Here is a 22,022-nt window from a genome sequence, read left to right on the forward strand (position 1 = left end):
ATTCATCCGCCACTGACAATAGTCCCCAACATAGACACAAAGACACTGTGTCCTCCTGTTGTGATTACGTCTTCAGTAGAAACCAACGAGGCACAGACAGGAAGTGAGACGCTGTTGATGTCTTCATGTCTTCATGTCTTTATGAGTTCAGCCCCCCCCCTCCCTCGCACCCCCCACACACACAGCCCCCATCACCCCTCCCCTTCCCCCCGCAGCTTCAGGCCTCCAGACGCCGCCATGCTGCTGCTCTGCCTGGTCGCTGCTCTGCTGCCAACGGCCGGGACGCGTCCTGAGAGCGGAGAGGAGGGTGAGTCACTGAGTATATATACACTTATATATATACATTACCGTTCAAAAGTTTGGGATCACCCAGACAATTTCGTGTTTTCCATGAAAACTCACACTTTTATTTATCAAATGAGTTGCAAAATGTATAGAAAATATAGTCAAGACATTGACAAGGTTAGAAATAATGATTTGTATTTGAAGTATTAATTTTTTTCTTCAAACTTTGCTTTCGTCAAAGAATGCTCCTTTTGCAGCAATGACAGCATTGCAGACCTTTGTCATTCTAGCTGTTAATTTGTTGAGGTAATCTGTTGAAATGTCACCCCACGCTTCCTGAAGCACCACAAGTTGGATTGGCTTGATGGGCACTTCTTGAGGACCATACGGTCAAGCTGCTCCCACAACAGCTCAATGGGGTTGAGATCTGGTGACTGGCCACTCCATTACAGACAGCAAGCTGCCTGCTTCTTCCCTCAATAGTTCTTGCACAATGTGGAGGTGTGCTTTGGGTCATTGTCCTGTTGGAGGAGGAAATTGGCTCCAATCAAGCGCTGCCCACAGGGTATGGCATGGCGTTGCAAAATGGAGTGATAGCCTTCCTTATTTAAAATCCCTTTTACCTGGTACAAATCTCCCACTTTCCCAGCACCAAAGCAGCCCCAGACCATCACATGACCTCCACCATGCTTGACAGATGGTGTCAGGCACTCTTCCAGCATCTTTTCACCTGTTCTGCGTCTCACAAATGTTCTTCTGTGTGATCCAAACACCTCAAACTTGGATTCATCTGTCCAGAACACCTTTTCCAATCTTCCTCTGTCCAATGCCTGTGTTCTTTTGCCCATACCAATCTTTTCTTTTCATTGGCCAGTCTCAGATATGGCTTTTTCTTTGCCACTCTGCCTAGAAGGCCAGCATCCCGGAGTCACCTCTTCACTGTCGACGGTGACACTGGCGTTTTGCGGGTACCATTTAAAGAAGCTGCCAGTTGAGGACCTGTGAGGCGTCTATTTCTCCAACTAGAGACTCTAATGTACTTGTCTTCTTGCTGAGTTGTGCACCGGGGCCTCCCACTTCTCTTTCTGCTCTGGTTAGAACCCGTTTGTGCTGTTCTCTGAAGGGAGTAGTACACATCGCTGGAGGAAATTTTCAGTTTCTTTGCAATTTCTCGCATGGAATAGCCTTCATTTCTAAGAACAAGAATAGACTGGCGAGTTTCACAGGAAACTTCTTTTTTTCTGGCCATTTTGAGAGTCTTATCGAACCCACAAATGTGATGCTCCAGATAATCAACTAGCTCAAAGGAAGGCCAGTTGTATAGCTTATATCTCCAGCATAACTGTTTTCAGCTGTGCTAACATAATTGCACACGGGTTTTCAAGGGTTTTCTAATCATCCATTAGTCTTCTAAGGCGATTAGCAAACACAATGTACCATTAGAACACTGGAGTGATAGTTGCTGGAAATGGGCCTCTATACACCTATGGAGATATTTCATTAGAAACCAGACGTTTCCACCTAGAATAGTCATTTACCACATTAACAATGTATAGAGTGTATTTCTGATTGATTTAATGTTATCTTTATTGAAAAAAACAATGCTTTTCTTTGAAAAATAAGGACATTTCTAAGTGATCCCAAACTTTTGAACGGTAGTGTATGTATATGTATTTATACATATGTATTTATATATATATATATGTATATGTATTTATATATATACATATGTATATAAATATATATATATATACACATATATATATGTGTATATACATATATATACATATGTATAGAAATATATATATATTAATATATTTATATCTATATTCATAATTAGACTGAATTTTTTCCAAGTTAAACGTTTTATAAAAAATGTAAATAAAAAAACAGAACAAGCTGAATGAACTGGGAAAATACACATTATTCAGATTTATTGTTAACAGTTGTCTTTATTCAGATCATATATACATATATATATATATATATATAAAACACTAATAAATACTTTGCATTCCCCTAGTTTATTTCTTTATTTATATATATCATTATATATAAATAAATATAACTATATTTATTCATATTTATTTATATATAAATATATATCAAAGCCTGTATTTATATGTCTCTTTGCTTCATGTCTTATTTCCTGTCTCCACTTCCTGTGAGCGTCTCTTGTTTCCTGTCAGAGCCCAGACTCGGCTGCACCGCTCACCTGCTGACAACAGGAAGCAGTCTGAGCTGTAAGCTGGTGGGAGGCTGGAGCCGCGAGGGTGATGAAGAGGAGGAGGATGAAGGCGATGCCGTGGTGCACATGGCGGTGTGGTAAGTGCCCGTTGATGTGGCGGCACTTTGGGAGGAGTTCAGTGGTGGGAGGAGCTCAGTGGTGACACTCTGCTTCGTGTCTCAGCTTCTACGACTTCCACCACGATGAAGCGACGTGCTTGGAGGCGCCGGGCGACACCGTCACGCACCTGAACCCGCTGCTCCCCCTCAACGTGAGCGCCCTCCTGAGGACGGGAGGCCGGCTCAGCACCACCGTGGACCTGAAGACCATCGGTACTGTATGGATACGTTCATGAGTCCAGGTGGAGCACAAACACACATCTGACACCACCACCGTCACAAGGAACTGCTGCTTGCTGGTGGTTCTGGCGCCCCCTGTGGAACAAAGTGGTAGTGTTTGTGAGCATCAGGGTCCTCTCAGTCCTGGTTCTGGTTCTCCTCTGCCCTCCATCCCTCAAGCGGGCCTAGCAACACTGTATTAAGAATAACTATCACCTGACCACCAGGGGGCGACTCCTCTGGTTGTATAGAAGTCTATGCTTCACGTGTTAGAGCTGCATTCTCTCTTCTGACCACCAGGGGGAGACTCCTGGTTGTATAGAAGTCTATAATTTGCTCTTGAAACACGTAAAGGGATGACATCATTGATGACATCATTGATGACATCATTGTTGTGTCTCTGCAGTTCGGCCCAGAAGTCCTCAGGTGAATAACGTGACTATGGACCAGGAGGCCCGGCGGGCTGTGATCCGGTTTCAGACCCCGTACGCCAACGACTACATTACAGTCGACAACCAGCTGTTCCAGCTGCACATCTGGACCGCCGGCAGCTCCATGGTAACCGAGTTGCTTCACTTATGGACGTGGTTCTGACTCGTTGGCGTGGTTCTGACTCGTCTCCTGTGGACCTCAGACTCAGAACGTGTCGGCGGACTCGTCCCTGGAGATCGGCCTGGAGCTCCTCCGGCCGCGGGCCCGGTACCAGGTCCGGGTGCGGGCGATCCCTGAGCGCGGGCTGCAGGGCTCGTGGAGCGAGTGGAGCGACAGGTTCTCGTTCTTCACTCCGGCCGGTGAGAACCAGCCAACACGCTCCGCTGCTCCAGAACGCAGAACCAAGACCTGTTTCTAACTCCGCCCCCTTCGCCTCCAGACCTCCACCAGCAGACGGATGAAAGACGGGAGACCAACAGACTCATCGTGTGCCTCCTCATTTTGCTGGCGGTGCCTTCAAGTGTCGTTTTCCTCTGCAAGAACAAGTAGGACGTCCCGGACTCCGCGTGAGAGAAGAGCTGAAGACGAGTTCTAACCTCATTTCTGTTTCCTTCACAGAGTCTTTACGTCCATGTGGCCGAGCGTCCCGCAGCCCGAACACACACTGCTGCACCTCTGGAGGAGCAACAGAGTGAGTCCAACACACGCCCACCAGCACCCTCTAGGGGCAGCTCAGGAAACAGCAGCTCAGGAATCAGGAAGCACAGGAAACAGGAAGCTCAGGAATCAGGAAGCACATGAATCAGAAAGCACATGAATTAGGAAGCCCCTGGAATCAGGAAGCTCAGGAAACAGGAAGCACAGGAATCAGGAAGCTCAGGAAGCACAGGAATCAGGAAGCTCAGGAAACAGGAAGCTCAGGAATCACTAATCTCAGGAAACAGGAAGCTCAGGAATCAGGAAGCACAGGAAACAGGAAGCTCAGGAATCAGGAAGCACATGAATCAGGAAGCTCAGGAATCTCAGGAATCAGGAAGCACAGGAATCTCAGGAATCAGGAAGCACAGGAATCAGGAAGCTCAGGAAACAGGAAGCTCATGAATCACTAATCTCAGGAAACAGGAAGCTCAGGAAACAGGAAGCTCATGAAACAGTAAGCACAGGAAACAGGAAGCAGGAATCAAACGTACGTGTCGTCACAAAACATCAGCAGCTTGACTGGCTCTCTAACCGCCGGCTCAAGTCAACGTTAGTCTGGATCTCCTTGTTCCATGTTCTCTATTCTATGTTCCATGTTCTCTATTCCATATTCCATGTTCCATGTTCTCTATTCTATATTCTATGTTCCATGTTCTATGTTCTATGTTCTATATTCCATGTTCTATGTTCCATGTTCCATGTTCTATGTTCCATGTTCTATATTCTATGTTCCATGTTCCATGTTCTATGTTCTATATTCTACTCATCACGATGACGTTCTCTTGTTTGCAGAGCCTGTTATTGAACTTCAAGCCGGTGGAGTTCAGCGCTCTCAAAGTGGAGAAAACCACCCAGTCCACTCCTCCCTGCTCCACCCAGTCCACTCCTCCCTACTCCACCCAGTCCTCTCCTCCCTGCTCCACCCAGTCCACTCCTCCCTACTCCACCCAGTCCTCTCCTCCCTGCTCCACCCAGTCCTCTCCTCCCTACTCCACCCAGTCCACTCCTCCCTACTCCACCCAGTCCACTCCTCCCTACTCCACCCAGTCCACTCCTCCCTGCTCCACCCAGTCCTCTCCTCCCTGCTCCACCCAGTCCACTCCTCCCTACTCCACCCAGTCCACCTCCCTACTCCACCCAGTCCTCCTCCCTCCACCCAGTCCTCTCCTCCCTGCTCCACCCAGTCCTCTCCTCCCTGCTCCACCCAGTCCTCTCCTCCCTGCTCCACCCAGTCCACTCCTCCCCGCTCGCCTCGGCCTGAATGCAGCAGTGGAGGAAACGAGGCGGAGGCCTACGTCACCATGTCCAGTTTCTATCAGATCCAGTAGGTCCAGGAGGAGCGGTCAGACAGGGAGGTCGTGACCTCGTGACCTCATCATGATTCTGTTCTCATGATGTGATCAGAATGTGTCGACATGTTTCGTAGCTGCCGACCCCGAGGTCACATGCAGCTGTTTGTGTATTTTGTGATTTTAGGGCAAAATGCTTATATCACGTATGTTTCCATCATACTCATACTTTGTATACTGAAGCACCTCCTCGTGGTGCTGCACCTCCTCGTGGTGCTGCTCCTCCTCGTGGTGCTGCACCTCCTCGTGGTGCTGCTCCTCCTCGTGGTGCTGCTCCTCCTCGTGCTGCACCTCCTCGTGGTGCTGCTCCTCGTGGTGCTGCACCTTCTCGTGGTGCTGCACCTTCTGCACCTCCTCGTGGTGCTGCACCTCCTCGTGGTGCTGCTCCTCCTCGTGGTGCTGCTCCTCCTCGTGCTGCTCCTCCTCGTGGTGCTGCACCTTCTCGTGGTGCTGCACCTCCTCGTGGTGCTGCTCCTCCTCGTGCTGCTCCTCCTCGTGGTGCTGCTCCTCCTCGTGATGCTGCTCCTCGTGGTGCTGCTCCTCGTGCTGCTCCTCCTCGTGATGCTGCTCCTCCTCGTGGTGCTGCTCCTCCTCGTGATGCTGCTCCTCCTCGTGGTGCTGCTCCTCCTCGTGATGCACCTCCTCGTGGTGCTGCTCCTCCTCGTGGTGCTGCTCCCAGACCAGGTGAGGACCACTGCCCCGGACCAGTAGAGAACCACTGGTCCGGACCAGGTGAGAACCACGGCCACATGGACCGCCTCAGTGGCCCAGAGCCACAGATGAACTCCTCCTTCGTGACCACACAGACTTCAGACGACGGGTTTGATTGTTTTACAAGAAAACAAAAAGCTGAACCAACTCCAGGCAACAGCCGTTGGGGTCCAGACCACATCCCGTCTAAACATACTGAAGACGACATATTGTTGACCCGATGGTTTTATTGACACAAAGCCTCTGGCGTACAATAAAGTACAATAGTAATGAAATCATACTGCCTATTGTTTCCCTACACATCATGACCCCTGTTCTAAAGATGTAAATATCCATCATGTTCAATTCATGAAAACAAACTGATGAAACTGATTCTTTAAAGCGTTACTACATTATTTTATAACGTGATTAATTCCAGCGGGTAGAGAAGAGCTCATCATGTGACCTGAGGGTCACCGGGCGTCGGCTCAGAGCTTCCAGGCGTTCCTCATCATCAGAATGAAGTAGACGTCGCTGTCGATGGAGGCGCTGACGCCGCTGTAGTAGTTGACGAACTCCTCGTTGGTCACCTGTTGGCGAGCAGAAGAGATGAGAACCACCAGGAGAACCACCAGGAGAACCACCAGGAGAACCACCAGGAGGGTGGAGTCAGCGAGCAGCTGCTCCATCTCTACCGCTCCAGCTCTACTGCTCCATCTCTACTGCTCCATCTCTATTGCTCCATCTCTACCGCTCAATCTCTACCGCTCCAGCTCTACCGCTCCATCTCTACCGCTCCATCTCTATTGCTCCATCTCTACTGCTCCATCTCTACTGCTTCATCTCTACTGCTCCATCTCTACCGCTCCATCTCTACCGCTCCATCTCTATTGCTCCATCTCTACTGCTCCATCTCTATTGCTCCATCTCTACTGCTCCATCTCTACTGCTCCATCTCTACTGCTTCATCTCTACTGCTTCATCTCTACTGCTCCATCTCTACTGCTCCATCTCTACCGCTCCATCTCTACCGCTCCAGCTCTACCGCTCCATCTCTACCGCTCCATCTCTACCGCTCCATCTCTACCGCTCCATCTCTACCGCTCCATCTCTATTGCTCCATCTCTACCGCTCCATCTCTACTGCTCCATCTCTACCGCTCCATCTCTACTGCTCCATCTCTACTGCTCCATCTCTACCGCTCCATCTCTACCGCTCCATCTCTACTGCTCCATCTCTACCGCTCCATCTCATCTCTACTGCTCCATCTCTACCGCTCCATCTCTACCTCTCCATCTCTACTGCTCCATCTCTACTGCTCCATCTCTACCGCTCCATCTCTACCGCTTCATCTCTACCGCTCCATCTCTACCGCTCCATCTCTATTGCTCCATCTCTACTGCTCCATCTCTACCGCTCCATCTCTACTGCTCCATCTCTACTGCTTCTTTTCTACTACTCCATCTCTACTGCTTCACTGTTTTCATGTTTATCTGAAACTCAGCGACCTGCGGAGCGTCTTCTAGAGAGAGGAATCCATCACACAGGAAAAGAATCTCTGATGGGAGAGGAATCAAAACAGGAACACAGAAGTGTCTCAGTGACGACACACAAAGAGTGAAGAGACATTTGAAGGAAACCGTTAGCCCAGAGACCGAGATGGAACCGGACGATGTGATTGGCCGACAGTGAAACTCCATGAAAGGCTGACAGACACCAGCTATCGGACTACAGAGCTGCGTATCTTGTATGGTTCTTTAAGGCCAATTGTTCTCTTTCTCCCTCTGTGGTTATCAACCATAGAACATACAGATGAAGCTCCTCCCACCACCGGACGGGGAACTGCTTTACCAGTCACAGTTTCCAGGCGTTTCTCATCATCACAATAAAGTAGATGTCTGTATCGATGGAGGCACTCACACCAGAGTAATAATTCATAAACTCCTCCTGGGTCACCTTCAAAGAGCAGCATCAGCATGAATATACATATCATCAATTACAACTTGTTTCAGGGCCACAAGAACATCTCTTACTGACCTCTGGACCGGCGGGTCAAAGTTACCTTTCCATCTTTGTCGTACGGGGAGTCGAAGCTGTCCAGGAAAATCCTGAAGACCTGATCCTCCGTCCACTCCCCGTTCTGGTACTTGGAGTGGTACTTGGCGTTATAGACGCCGCGCAGGTCTTCAATGGTGATCACCCCGTCGGCCGTCTTATCCAGCTTCCGAAAGGCCTGCATGACCACCTCCTTTCTGGCTTTAGACATCTGGGGCTGCAGGTACACAGGGACACCTTGTATCTCTACCCTCATCATCAGGGACACAGGGACCACCTTGTATCTCTACCCTCATCAGGTACACAGGGACCACCTTGTATCTCTACCCTCATCAGGTACACAGGGACCACCTTGTATCTCTACCCTCATCATCAGGGACACAGGGACCACCTTGTATCTCTACCCTCATCATCAGGGACACAGGGACCACCTTGTATCTCTACCCTCATCATCAGGGACACAGGGACCACCTTGTATCTCTACCCTCATCAGGTACACAGGGACCACCTTGTATCTCTACCCTTATCAGGTACACAGGGACCACCTTGTATCTCTACCCTCATCATCAGGGACACAGGGACCACCTTGTATCTCTACCCTCATCATCAGGGACACAGGGACCACCTTGTATCTCTACCCTCATCATCAGGTACACAGGGACCACCTTGTATCTCTACCCTCATCAGGTACACAGGGACCACCTTGTATCTCTACCCTCATCATCAGGGACACAGGGACCACCTTGTATCTCTACCCTCATCATCAGGGACAACCTTGTATCTCTACCCTCATCAGGTACACAGGGACCACCTTGTATCTCTACCCTTATCAGGTACACAGGGACCACCTTGTATCTCTACCCTCATCATCAGGGACACAGGGACCACCTTGTATCTCTACCCTCCTCATCAGGGACACAGGGACCACCTTGTATCTCTACCCTCATCAGGTACACAGGGACCACCTTGTATCTCTACCCTCATCAGGTACACAGGGACCACCTTGTATCTCTACCCTCATCAGGTACACAGGGACACCTTGTATCTCTACCCTCATCATCAGGGACACAGGGACCACCGTGTATCTCTACCCTCATCAGGGACACAGGGACCACCTTGTATCTCTACCCTCCTCATCAGGTACACAGGGACCACCTTGTATCTCTACCCTCATCAGGTACACAGGGACCACCTTGTATCTCTATCCTCACCAGGGACACAGGGACCACCTTGTATCTACCCTCATCAGGGACCACCTTGTATCTCTACCCTCATCAGGTACACAGGGACCACCTTGTATCTCTACCCTCATCAGGTACACAGGGACCACCTTGTATCTCTACCCTCATCAGGTACACAGGGACCACCTTGTATCTCTACCCTCATCAGGGACACAGGGACACCTTGTATCTCTACCCTCCTCATCAGGGACACAGGGACCACCTTGCATCTCTATCTTCATCAGGTACACAGGGACCACCTTGTATCTCTACCCTCATCAGGTACACAGGGACCACCTTGTATCTCTACCCTCATCAGGTACACAGGGACCACCTTGTATCTCTACCCTCCTCATCAGGGACACAGGGACCACCTTGTATCTCTACCCTCATCAGGTACACAGGGACCACCTTGTATCTCTACCCTCACCAGGGACACAGGGACCACCTTGCATCTCTACCCTCACCAGGGACACAGGGACCACCTTGCATCTCTACCCTCACCAGGGACACAGGGACTCGGTCTTGACCACTTTGTATTCTTACCCTCAGAGTGATGAGGAACTCGTCAAAGTCGATGGTGCCGTTGCGGTCACGGTCAAAGTGCTGGAAGAGCTCCGTGGCTTCCTGCTTCTCCATCAGGATCCCGTAGTCATTCAGGCCCTTCAGGAACTCCTTCAGGTCCAGCGAGCGGTTGTTGTTGTCATCCATTATCTTAAAGGTTCTGACAACATGAAAGCTGAATCAGTGTGAACTCACCAGAGCTTTGCATCAGTTAAAGTACACCGGATTCAGCTCAAGGTACTTCAAGTGAAAATACCTATCGCTGAAAGTAATTAGATACTTCACTGCAGTGAAGTCTGAAGTACTTGTACATGACCCCACTTGAGTTCACTGCTCTTCTACATCCATGTCTGACAGCTTTAACAGCTTGTAATGTGCATTTATCCTCCAACTGAAAACATTAAAGCTCATCTGACATTTCATTGAGCTGACACTTTTATAAAAGAGACTCACATACAGCGTAGACACAGCTACGTGGAGCCATTCAGGGTCAAGTGCCTTGCTTAAGGGTACATGGCTCACCACTCAGAGCTGCTGGCTACTCACCGTGTGGCCGGACATTGAAGGCATCATGTACGATGTGAGTACAACGACAGCTCACCTGCCCAGACCTTTGATCCCAGACGAGCCTCTGGACAGACACTGCAGCCTGAGCCTCTCCACCGGGTCTGAGCTCTCTGACAGCCGGCTCCGGGCCTTCAGCACCATCTCCCGGTCGTGTCTCCATGTCCCCGCCATCCAACACCTAACATCCAACATCCATTATCCATGATCCATTATCCAACATCCATTATCCTACACCCAACACCCAACATCCAATACCTAACATCCAACACCCACCATCCATTATCCAACATCCAACACCTAACATTCAACACCCGACATCCAACACCTAACATCTATTATCCATTATCCAACATCCAAGACCCAACATCCAACACCTAACATCCATTATCCAACATCCGACATCCGGCATCCAACATGTAACATCCAACACCTAACATCCGACATCCAACACCTAACATCCGACATCCATTATACGACATCCAACACCTAACATCCGACATCCAACATCCATTATACGACATCCAACACCTAACATCCGACATCCAACACCTAACATCCGACATACAACATCCAACATCCAACACCTAACATCCAACATCCATTATCTGACATCCAACATCAAACACCTAACATCCGACATCAAACACCTAACATCCGACATCCAACATCCATTATCCGACATTCAACATCCAACACCTAACATCCGATACCAGACATCTAACACCTAACATCCGACATTCAACATCCAACACCTAACATCCGACAATCATTATCCAACATCCAAAGCCTAACACCTAACATCCAACATCCATTATCCTACACCCAACATCCAACACCTAACATCCAACACCCACCATCCATTATCCAACATCCAACACCTAACATTCAACACCCGACATCCAACACCTAACATCCAACATCCATTATACAACATCCAAGACCCAACATCCAACACCTAACATCCATTATCCAACATCCGACATTCAATACGTAACATCCAACATCCAACACCTAACATCCGACATCCAACACCTAACATCCGACATCCATTATACGACATCCAACACCTAACATCCGACATCCAACATCCATTATACGACATCCAACACCTAACATCCGACATACAACACCTAACATCCGACATACAACATCCATTATACGACATCCAACATCCAACACCTAACATCCAACATCCATTATCCGACATTCAACATCCAACACCTAACATCCGATATCAGACATCCAACACCTAACATCCAACATCCATTATACGACATCCAACACCTAACATCCAACATCCATTATCTGACATCAAACACCTAACATCCAACATCAAACACCTAACATCCAACATCCAACATCCATTATCCGACATTCAACATCCAACACCTAACATCCGATAGACATCCAACACCTAACATCCGACAATCATTATCCAACATCCAAAGCCCAACACCTAACATCCAACACCTAACACCTAACATCCAACATCCGACATCCAACATCCAACACCTAACATCCATTATCCGACATCCATTATCCGACATCCAACACCTAACATCCAACATCCAACACCTAACATCCAACATCCAACACCTAACATCCAACATCCATTATCCGACATCCAACACCTAACATCCAACACCTAACATCCGACATCCAACACCTAACATCCGACATCCATTATCCGACATCTAACACCTAACATCCGACACCTAACATCCGACATCCAACACCCAACATCCATTATCCGACATCCAACACCCAACATCCATTATCCAACATCCAACATAAAACACCTAACATCCGACAACTTTTGTTTTGCAGTGTTTTTACTTAAAACCGAGTACTTGTGTTAATGCAGTACTTTTACTTAAAACAGAGTACTTGTGTTAATGCAGTACTTTTACTTAAAACAGAGTACTTGTGTTAATGCAGTACTTTTACTTAAAACAGAGTACTTGAGTTAATGCAGTACTTTTACTTAAAACAGAGTACTTTTGTTGTGCAGCTGGAGGAACCGGAAGTGCTCTGGCCGAGCTCCGTGCTCGTGCAGGAGCAACGTAAACAGGCTATTTACACAAACAGATGTACTTGATGTATTTAAGGAGTATATTGTATATTAATACACTAGTTGTATTGAATCATGAAATATTCTGCTGTATTTAACACGTATTTAATCACTTCATCGCATCGACTCACCGACTCGATGTTTTCCTCTTCCGCTGGAGACACAAACACCGTTACCATGGAGACCCATAGTGCTCTCCTGTGATTGGCTGGTCAGGCTAGTACTGAGGGTATTGTACATTGGGCTGTACTAGATGATGGTACTTGTACTGTGAAAGCAGTATTTCATTCACCTTCGAAACCGGAAGTAGACGTTTGTTTTTGTTCGCTACATTTCTTGGTTGTTTCAAAATAAAAGCATGTTACAAGCATTCACATTAGAACGCTTTTATTTTGGTTTAATGGTGAAACCTAAAAGAAGTTGAAAGACACCATTTCCCCTCATTCTCAGGAGGATAATAGACATAATACATGTGTATACATATACACATGTATAAACATAATGCACATGTATTCTGGGTTGATTCTTCAGCGTTCATTTTAGAGAGCAGATCAATAATCTGATCAATTATTAATTCGGGACACGAAAACAATGTTTCAGTAAAGGTTAAATGCATCATCCATTAAACTGGCTCCTCCCACTGACATCCCAGCATACACCTGGGCTAACACTTCCTGGTTCAGGAGGAGAAGGGGGGAAGGTGGAGGAGAAGAGGAGCAGGTTGAAGAGAGGAGGTGAAGGAGGGAAAAGAGGAGGAGTAGGTTCAAGAGAGGAGAAGGTAGTGGAGGAGTAGTGGAGGAGGAAGAACCGTTAGTCTCTAATAATGTATTTATTGCTGAGTAAGCGTTTAGTTTCCTTTGTAAAACAATCCTTTAAACAGACGATGTCATCACAGCTTTATGTTATGAGAGATGATGCTTTATTTGATATTAAAGAGTTCCTGTACAGAATGTTTATCATCTCTTCTTTAAGGCAACATGTACAGCTACAAGCAGGGGGCGGGGCCAGGGCCTGGGGGCGGGGTTTCACAGCTTGCTCATGCGGCCCATGAGTTTCTCCAGCTTGAGGGCGAGCACCATGTCTCCTTTGATCTGCAGCTTCCCCGACATGAAGGCCAGCGTGGGCTTCAGCTTCCCTGGAACACGCGCGGGAATATTAGTGTGATGTGTGATACGTAATCATCAGCGTTACCGTGGTGACGGCTCACCTGCAAACATCTTGCGGAAGTCACCAGAGTCCATCGTCATGACAACATCGGCCTTGACGGGAGGCGCGCCCTGCCCGGCCCGACCAGCGCCGCTCTTCAGGTCCAGGAACCACACGCCCTCATTTTGACCTTATAAGGACAGACACGTGAACATGAGGGACACGCCCACAACATCTCCTTATATGGACATAGTAACATGAGGGACACGCCCACAGCATCTCCTTATATGGACATAGTAACATGAGGGACACGCCCACAGCATCTCCTTATATGGACATAGTAACATGAGGGACACGCCCACAGCATCTCCTTATATGGACACGTTAATATGAGGGACACGCCCACAACATCTCCTTATATGGACATGTTAACATGAGGGACACGCCCACATCATCTCCTTATATGGACACGTTAATATGAGGAACACGCCCACAACATCTCCTTATATGGACATGTTAACATGAGGGACACGCCCACATCATCTCCTTATATGGACATAGTAACATGAGGGACACGCCCACAACATCTCCTTATATGGACACGTTAATATGAGGGACACGCCCACAACATCTCCTTATATGGACATGTTAACATGAGGGACACGCCCACATCATCTCCTTATATGGACATAGTAACATGAGGGACACGCCCACAACATCTCCTTATATGGACATGTTAACATGAGGGACACGCCCACAACATCTCCTTATAAGGGCATGTTAACATTAGGGACACGCCCACGACATCTCCTTATAAGGACACAATCCCAACAGACTCACCTGATAGGTCGAACTGATAAATGGCCTGCGTCAACTTGACGACGTCTTCGTTGATGACTCCTCTGATGACGTTGAACGTGGCTTCTATCGGTCCTCCAGAGGAAGATGAAGATGCTGGTGCTTTAAAGGCTGCGGTCGCCCCTAGCAACAAGAACACAAAGGAAATGTCATTGTATATCAGTGAAGAAATAAGAACAAATATACCAAACTGCATTTCACAAAATTTAAAGTTCAGTATATTATAATAAACGTATTGCACTTGTCTTGTACTGTTGTATAATCTTCTGTCGGCCGAGGTGATGAAGAATGTTGGTGATGAAAAGATCTCCGCGGACACTGTCTTGTTGCTGATATAATGCAGTTTTATTACAGAAAGAAAACAGGTCTAAACAGACGCCTAGAACGACTGGAGACTTTCAGGAATCGAATTGAGAAAGTCCAATGATCTAGCATTTTGATACGGGTTATATAGACAAAGAAAAGAGGCGTTCATGTTAGAATCTAAAGGCTGGCAATGGTTTTGAGCGGGCTTATAGCCCCCACCCCACATGTCTACACAAAGGCTCCTCACCACAGAAACCTTGTGAGCCTCTGGGCCCATATCTATATTTATGGCCGTACCTTTAATAGCTGTAATGCAAAATACACTACAGTACTAAAGTGAAAACACCAATGTAAATGTGTTATAGTTTGTATAATTTGCTAAACTGAAAGTAGTATCTGTATTGTTGCAGTATTATGGATAATAGGCGCCGTGGTACGAGTGTTTACCATGCTGCTCCATCTGCTCCACCAGGCTCTCTGGGGCTGCGTCCAGGAAGAAGTCCGGCAGCAGTGGGTGACCTGTTGACCAATCAGAGAGCGCCATGAGTACCACATGACTGTGTGCAGGAAGCTGCAACCAACTATGCTAAATTGGCTTAAGCTCAGTTAGCATGACGTCACCTGGTTGGACGGCGTACTGATCGAAATCTACGACTCCTTGCTCCCTCAGGACGTCCTCGTCCACCAGGAAGTGGCCGGTGTAGTCCTTCTGGCGGGACAGGACGGCGTAGGCGGCGTCCGCCATGATGTCAGACGTACGGCACTGTTTACCGACGTCCTCGCCGCCCAACATGTCCATCGCTGCTGTCTGGATGGCTGCGGCAACAACACGGGTCAGAGCAATGAAGGTCTATGGGGAGTCTGTTAGCATACTATGAGAGTCTATGGGGAGTCTGTTTGCATGCTAGTATACTATGAGAGTCTATGGGGAGTCTGTTAGCATGCTAGTATACTATGAGAGTCTATGGGGAGTCTGTTTGCATGCTAATATACTATGAGAGTCTATGGGGAGTCTGTTAGCATGCTAGTATACTATGAGAGTCTATGGGGAGTCTGTTTGCATGCTAATATACTATGAGAGTCTATGGGGAGTCTGTTAGCATGCTAGTATACTATGAGAGTCTATGGGGAGTCTCTTAGCATGCTAGTATACTATGAGAGTCTATGGGGAGTCTGTTAGCATACTAGTTTACAATGAGAGTCTATGGGGAGTCTGTTTGCATGCTAATATACTATGAGAGTCTATGGGGAGTCTGTTAGCATGCTAGTATACTATGAAGGTCTATGGGGAGTCTGTTAGCATACTATGAGAGTCTATGGGGAGTCTGTTTGCATGCTAGTATACTATGAGAGTCTATGGGGAGTCTGTTAGCATGCTAGTATACTATGAGAGTCTATGGGGAGTCTGTTTGCATGCTAATATACTATGAGAGTCTATGGGGAGTCTGTTAGCATGCTAGTATACTATGAGAGTCTATGGGGAGTCTGTTTGCATGCTAATATACTATGAGAGTCTATGGGGAGTCTGTTAGCATGCTAGTATACTATGAGAGTCTATGGGGAGTCTCTTAGCATGCTAGTATACTATGAGAGTCTATGGGGAGTCTGTTAGCATACTAGTTTACAATGAGAGTCTATGGGGAGTCTGTTTGCATGCTAATATACTATGAGAGTCTATGGGGAGTCTGTTTGCATGCTAATATACAATGAGAGTCTATGGGGAGTCTGTTAGCATGCTAATATACTATGAGAGTCTATGGGGAGTCTGTTAGCATGCTAGTATACTATGAGAGTCTATGGGGAGTGTTAGCATGCTAATATACTATGAGAGTCTATGGGGAGTCTGTTAGCATGCTAGTATACTATGAGAGTCTATGGGGAGTCTGTTTGCATGCTAATATACTATGAGAGTCTATGGGGAGTCTGTTTGCATGCTAATATACTATGAGAGTCTCTGGGGAGTCTGTTAGCATGCTAATATACTATGAGAGTCTATGGGGAGTCTGTTAGCATGCTAGTATACTATGAGAGTCTATGGGGAGTCTGTTTGCATCCTAATATACTATGAGAGTCTATGGGGAGTCTGTTTGCATGCTAATATACTATGAGAGTCTATGGGGAGTCTGTTAGCATACTAGTATACTATGAGAGTCTATGGGGAGTCTGTTAGCATGCTAGTATACTATGAGAGTCTATGGGGAGTCTGTTAGCATACTAGTATACTATGAGAGTCTATGGGGAGTCTGTTTGCATGCTAATATACTATGAGAGTCTATGGGGAGTCTGTTAGCATACTAGTATACTATGAGAGTCTATGGGGAGTCTGTTTGCATGCTAATATACTATGAGAGTCTATGGGGAGTCTGTTAGCATACTAGTATACTATGAGAGTCTATGGGGAGTCTGTTAGCATACTAGTATACTATGAGAGTCTATGGGGAGTCTGTTAGCATGTTAGTTTACAATGAAAGTGTATGAGGAGTCTGTTAGCATGCTAGTTTACAATGAGTGTATGAGGAGTCTGTTAGCATGCTAGTTTACAATGAGTGTATGAGGAGTCTGTTAGCATGCTAGTTTACAATGAGAGTGTATGAGGAGTCTGTTAGCATGCTAGTTTACAATGAGAGTGTATGAGGAGTCTGTTAGCATGCTAGTTTACAATGAGAGTGTATGAGGAGTCTGTTAGCATGCTAGTTTACAATGAAAGTGTATGAGGAGTCTGTTAGCATACTAGTATACTATGAGAGTCTATGGGGAGTCTGTTAGCATACTAGTATACTATGAGAGTCTATGGGGAGTCTATTTGCATGCTAATAAACTATGAGAGTCTATGGGGAGTCTGTTAGCATGCAAATATACTATGAGAGTCTATGGGGAGTCTGTTAGCATGCTAATATACTATGAGAGTCTATGGGGAGTCTGTTAGCATGCTAGTTTACAATGAGAGTGTATGAGGAAACTGTTAGCATGCTAGTTAATAATGACAGTCTATGAGGAGTCTGTTAGCATGCTAGTATACTATGAGAGTCTATGGGGAGTCTATTTGCATGCTAATATACTATGAGAGTCTATGGGGAGTCTGTTAGCATGCTAATATACTATGAGAGTCTATAGGGAGTGTTAGCATGCTAGTTTACAATGAGAGTGTATGAGGAGTCTGTTAGCATGCTAGTTTACAATGAGAGTGTATGAGGAAACTGTTAGCATGCTAGTTAATAATGACAGTCTATGAGGAGTCTGTTAGCATGCTAGTATACTATGAGAGTCTATGGGGAGTCTATTTGCATGCTAATATACTATGAGAGTCTATGGGGAGTCTGTTAGCATGCTAGTTTACAATGAGAGTGTATGAGGAGTCTGTTAGCATGCTAGTTAATAATGACAGTCTATGAGGAGTCTGTTAGCATGCTAGTATACTATGAGAGTCTATGGGGAGTCTATTTGCATGCTAATATACTATGAGAGTCTATGGGGAGTCTGTTAGCATGCTAGTTTACAATGAGAGTGTATGAGGAGTCTGTTAGCATGCTAGTTAATAATGACAGTCTATGAGGAGTCTGTTAGCATGCTAAACTTTAGCCACTGACCAGTTTTAGGCCAGAGGGCGTTGATAGCAATTTGACCTCTGAACTCTTCCGCCATTCCAAGGACGCACATCGACATCCCGTACTTCGCCATTGTGTAAGCTGTAAAATAAAAAGGCAACGTGTTCATGGTAAACGGAACCAAAGCACACGATGGGGTGCTGGCTGGTGGGTTGCTATGGTTACCCGTGTGGTTCTTGAACCAGACGGGGTTGAGGTTGAGGGGAGGAGCCAAGTTCAGGATGTGAGGATTGCGACTCTTCAGCAGGTGAGGGATGACCAGCTTAGACCTGAACCAGTCAGACACCGTTAGCCGAAGCTCGTTAGCCGAAGCTCGTTAGCCGAAGCTCGTTAGCCACAGGTCCTGTACATACGTCAGGTAAGTGCCTCTCAGGTTGACCCCCAGCATCAGGTCCACCTTCTTGATGGGCGTGTCCAGAGTTCCTGTCAGACTGATGGCGCTGGCGTTGTTCACCAGGATGTCGATTCCTGCAAATTAGACATGATAAATGATGATGTCATCAGTCTGATCCCTCACCAGCTTCCCACCCGTAATTTGCTTCACTAATTCATTGTTTGACTGTTAATGCAGAAACTGTTTAATTATTATTCAACATTTTACTAAACGTATTTACCTCCAAACTTTTCGACGGCTTTCTGAACCGCGGCCTCGACCTGCTGCTCGTCGCGGATGTCGACGACACACGCCAACGCTTTGCCGCCGGCCGCCTCCACTGAAACACACACAGCCCTTCACAATAAAGGTCCTGCAGACATCAGGACTAGAGGACTACGACCGTTAGTGCAGAATAACACAGTTATGACATAAAGCTAGCTAGCCCAATAGTCCAATAGCCCACTTGCCTGATAGCCCAATATCCTGATAGCTCAATATCCTGATAGCTCAATAGCCTGATAGCTCAATATCCTGATAGCTCAATATCCTGATAGCTCAATATCCTCATAGCCCAATATCTTCATAGCTCAATATCCTGATAGCTCAATATCCTGATAGCCCAATATCTTCATAGCTCAATATCCTGATAGCTCAATATCCTGATAGCCCAATATCTTCATAGCTCAATATCCTGATAGCTCAATATCCTGATAGCTCAATATCCTGATAGCTCAATAGCCTGATAGCTCAATAGCCTGATAGCTCAATAGCCTGATAGCTCAATAGCCTGATAGCTCAATATCCTGATAGCTCAATATCCTGATAGCTCAATAGCCTGATAGCTCAATAGCCTGATAGCTCAATATCCTGATAGCTCAATATCCTGATAGCTCAATATCCTGATAGCTCAATAGCCTGATAGCTCAATAGCCTGATAGCTCAATATCCTGATAGCTCAATAGCCTGATAGCTCAATAGCCTGATAGCTCAATATCCTGATAGCTCAATATCCTGATAGCTCAATATCCTGATAGCTCAATAGCCTGATAGCTCAATATCCTGCTAGCTCAATATCCTGCCAGCCCAACAGCCTGCTCGCCCCTCACCCTCCTCCGCTGCGGTGTAGATGGTTCCCGGGAGCTTCGGGTGGGCCTGGGTGGTCTTGGCGGCGATGACGATGTTGGCTCCATCCCTGGCGGCCTTCAGCGCGATGGCTTTGCCGATCCCTCGACTGGCTCCGGTGATGAAGAGCGTGCAGCCGGCGAGCTTCCTGTCCACACGAAGAGTAATGGATGCTAAGCTAGGCTAACCACAGCTCACTCTACTATACATGTACACTCTGGAGCTCTGCGGGTCTGTAGGTCTGCAGGCATATAGGTCTAAGTCTGTAGCTATATAGGTCTAGGTCTTGAGCTCTGCAGGTCTAAGTCTGTAAGTCTGCAGGTCCAAGTCTGTAGCTATGCAGGTCTATGTCTGTAGGTATGCAGGTCCAAGTCTGTAGCTATGCAGGTCTATAGGTCTAAGTATATAGGTCTAAGTCTGTAGGTCTATGTCTGTAGGTATGTGCCTGTAGGTATGTGTCTGTAGGTATGTAGGCATGTGTCTGTAGGTCTAAGGTATGTGCCTGTAGGTATGTAGGCATGTGTCTGTAGGTATGTGTCAGTTGGTGTAGGTATGTGTCAGTAGGTCTGTGTCAGTAGGTGTAGGTATGTGTCTATGTATGTAGCTCGGTAGGTATGTGTCTGTGTCAGTAGGTGTAGGTATGTAGCTCTGTGTCTGTATGTATGTGCCTGTAGGTCTGTGTCAGTAGGTGTAGGTCTGTGTCAGTAGGTATGTCTGTAGCTCTGTATGTCTGTAGGTCTATGTATGTAGGTCTGTGTCAGTAGGTGTAGGTATGTGTCAGTAGGTCTATGTCTGTAGCTCTGTGTCTGTAGGTATGTGCCTGTAGGTCTGTGTCAGTTGGTGTAGGTCTGTGTCAGTAGGTCTGTCTGTAGCTCTGTGTCTGTAGGTCTGTGTCAGTTGGTGTCGGCATGTGTCAGTTGGTGTAGGTATGTGTCAGTAGGTCTATGTCTGTAGCTCTGTGTCAGTTGGTGTCGGTATGTGTCAGTTGGTGTAGGTCTGTGTCAGTTGGTGTAGGTCTGTGTCAGTAGGTCTATGTCTGTAGGTATGTGTCAGTTATTGTAGGTATGTGTCAGTAGGTCTACGTCTGTAGCTCTGTGTCTGTAGGTATGTGTCAGTTGTTGTAGGTATGTGTCAGTAGGTCTACGTCTGTAGCTCTGTGTCTGTAGGTATGTGTCAGTTGGTGTAGGTCTGTGTCAGTAGGTCTATGTCTGTAGGTATGTGTCAGTTGTTGTCGGTATGTGTCAGTAGGTCTACGTCTGTAGCTCTGTGTCTGTAGGTATGTGTCAGTTGTTGTCGGTATGTGTCAGTAGGTCTACGTCTGTAGCTCTGTGTCTGTAGGTATGTGTCAGTTGTTGTCGGTATGTGTCAGTAGGTCTACGTCTGTAGCTCTGTGTCTGTAGGTATGTGTCAGTTGTTGTCGGTATGTGTCAGTTGGTGTAGGTCTGTGTCAGTAGGTATGTGTCAGTTGTTGTCGGTATGTGTCAGTAGGTCTACGTCTGTAGCTCTGTGTCTGTAGGTATGTCAGTTGTTGTCGGTATGTGTCAGTAGGTCTACGTCTGTAGCTCTGTGTCTGTAGGTATGTGTCAGTTGTTGTCGGTATGTGTCAGTAGGTCTACGTCTGTAGCTCTGTGTCTGTAGGTCTGTGTCTGTAGCTGTCAGGCCTGGTCGGTTCGATGAGGACCGCTGTCACGCAGCAGAGCTCCGACGTGCCTTGCTCAAAGGTCACCCGGCACGCTGCGTCAGGAAGTCGGAGTCTCTCAGGAGGAACGTTAAAGTTATTCAATGTGTTCGAACCTCTCTGTGTCCGCGGGTCGCGCGCCTCGTGCACTCACCCCGTGTTCTGCAGCATCGTGACGTCGGAGTAGAAGAAGTGGAGCCGTGACAATGACAGACCTTCTTCTTCTCACCTTTCACCCACTAACCGAAGCTCCCCTCAACCGGAAGTCAAGAGCAGTGACTTCCGGTCTGCGGGCTGAGACGACGCGATGTCTCCCTCTCTGGTTACTCTCCGTCACGTCGTGTTGACGTCATCAATGTGTTGTTGTTTTATATGTTTACACACACTTCAACTTTTTATTTACTTTTTAAAATACACATTTCATAATATACAGC

The 22,022-nt window shown here is 47.0% G+C and overlaps 3 protein-coding genes across 3 annotated transcripts; 1 reads left to right on the forward strand and 2 right to left on the reverse strand.

Annotated features, from left to right (window-relative positions):
- Positions 1 to 237: 237 nt before the first annotated feature.
- LOC130205720 (interleukin-7 receptor subunit alpha-like) lies at positions 238 to 5,309 on the forward strand. Its single transcript, XM_056433218.1, has 9 exons — positions 238 to 307; positions 2,475 to 2,610; positions 2,696 to 2,844; positions 3,257 to 3,408; positions 3,485 to 3,641; positions 3,722 to 3,827; positions 3,901 to 3,973; positions 4,774 to 5,121; positions 5,214 to 5,309. Exons 1-9 carry the CDS (start codon positions 238 to 240, stop codon positions 5,307 to 5,309), a joined length of 1,287 nt encoding a protein of 428 aa, XP_056289193.1.
- A 939-nt stretch (positions 5,310 to 6,248) lies between these two features.
- Positions 6,249 to 13,303, reverse strand: capslb (calcyphosine-like b). Its single transcript, XM_056432690.1, has 5 exons — positions 12,629 to 13,303; positions 10,461 to 10,604; positions 9,842 to 10,019; positions 8,083 to 8,292; positions 6,249 to 6,610 (listed from the first exon to the last, which is right to left on the reverse strand). Exons 2-5 carry the CDS (start codon positions 10,595 to 10,597, stop codon positions 6,509 to 6,511), a joined length of 627 nt encoding a protein of 208 aa, XP_056288665.1. The 5' UTR covers positions 10,598 to 10,604; positions 12,629 to 13,303; the 3' UTR covers positions 6,249 to 6,508.
- Positions 13,304 to 13,393: 90 nt separating this feature from the next.
- hsdl2 (hydroxysteroid dehydrogenase like 2) lies at positions 13,394 to 21,851 on the reverse strand. The gene is made up of 11 exons (XM_056432689.1): positions 21,743 to 21,851; positions 19,895 to 20,058; positions 19,027 to 19,125; positions 18,766 to 18,880; positions 18,578 to 18,681; positions 18,395 to 18,493; positions 15,429 to 15,623; positions 15,255 to 15,326; positions 14,484 to 14,624; positions 13,705 to 13,833; positions 13,394 to 13,632 (listed from the first exon to the last, which is right to left on the reverse strand). Exons 1-11 carry the CDS (start codon positions 21,757 to 21,759, stop codon positions 13,523 to 13,525), a joined length of 1,245 nt encoding a protein of 414 aa, XP_056288664.1. The 5' UTR covers positions 21,760 to 21,851; the 3' UTR covers positions 13,394 to 13,522.
- Positions 21,852 to 22,022: the final 171 nt, after the last annotated feature.

Source organism: Pseudoliparis swirei, chromosome 15, assembly GCF_029220125.1.
Source record: "Pseudoliparis swirei isolate HS2019 ecotype Mariana Trench chromosome 15, NWPU_hadal_v1, whole genome shotgun sequence".
NCBI lineage: Eukaryota > Metazoa > Chordata > Actinopteri > Perciformes > Liparidae > Pseudoliparis > Pseudoliparis swirei.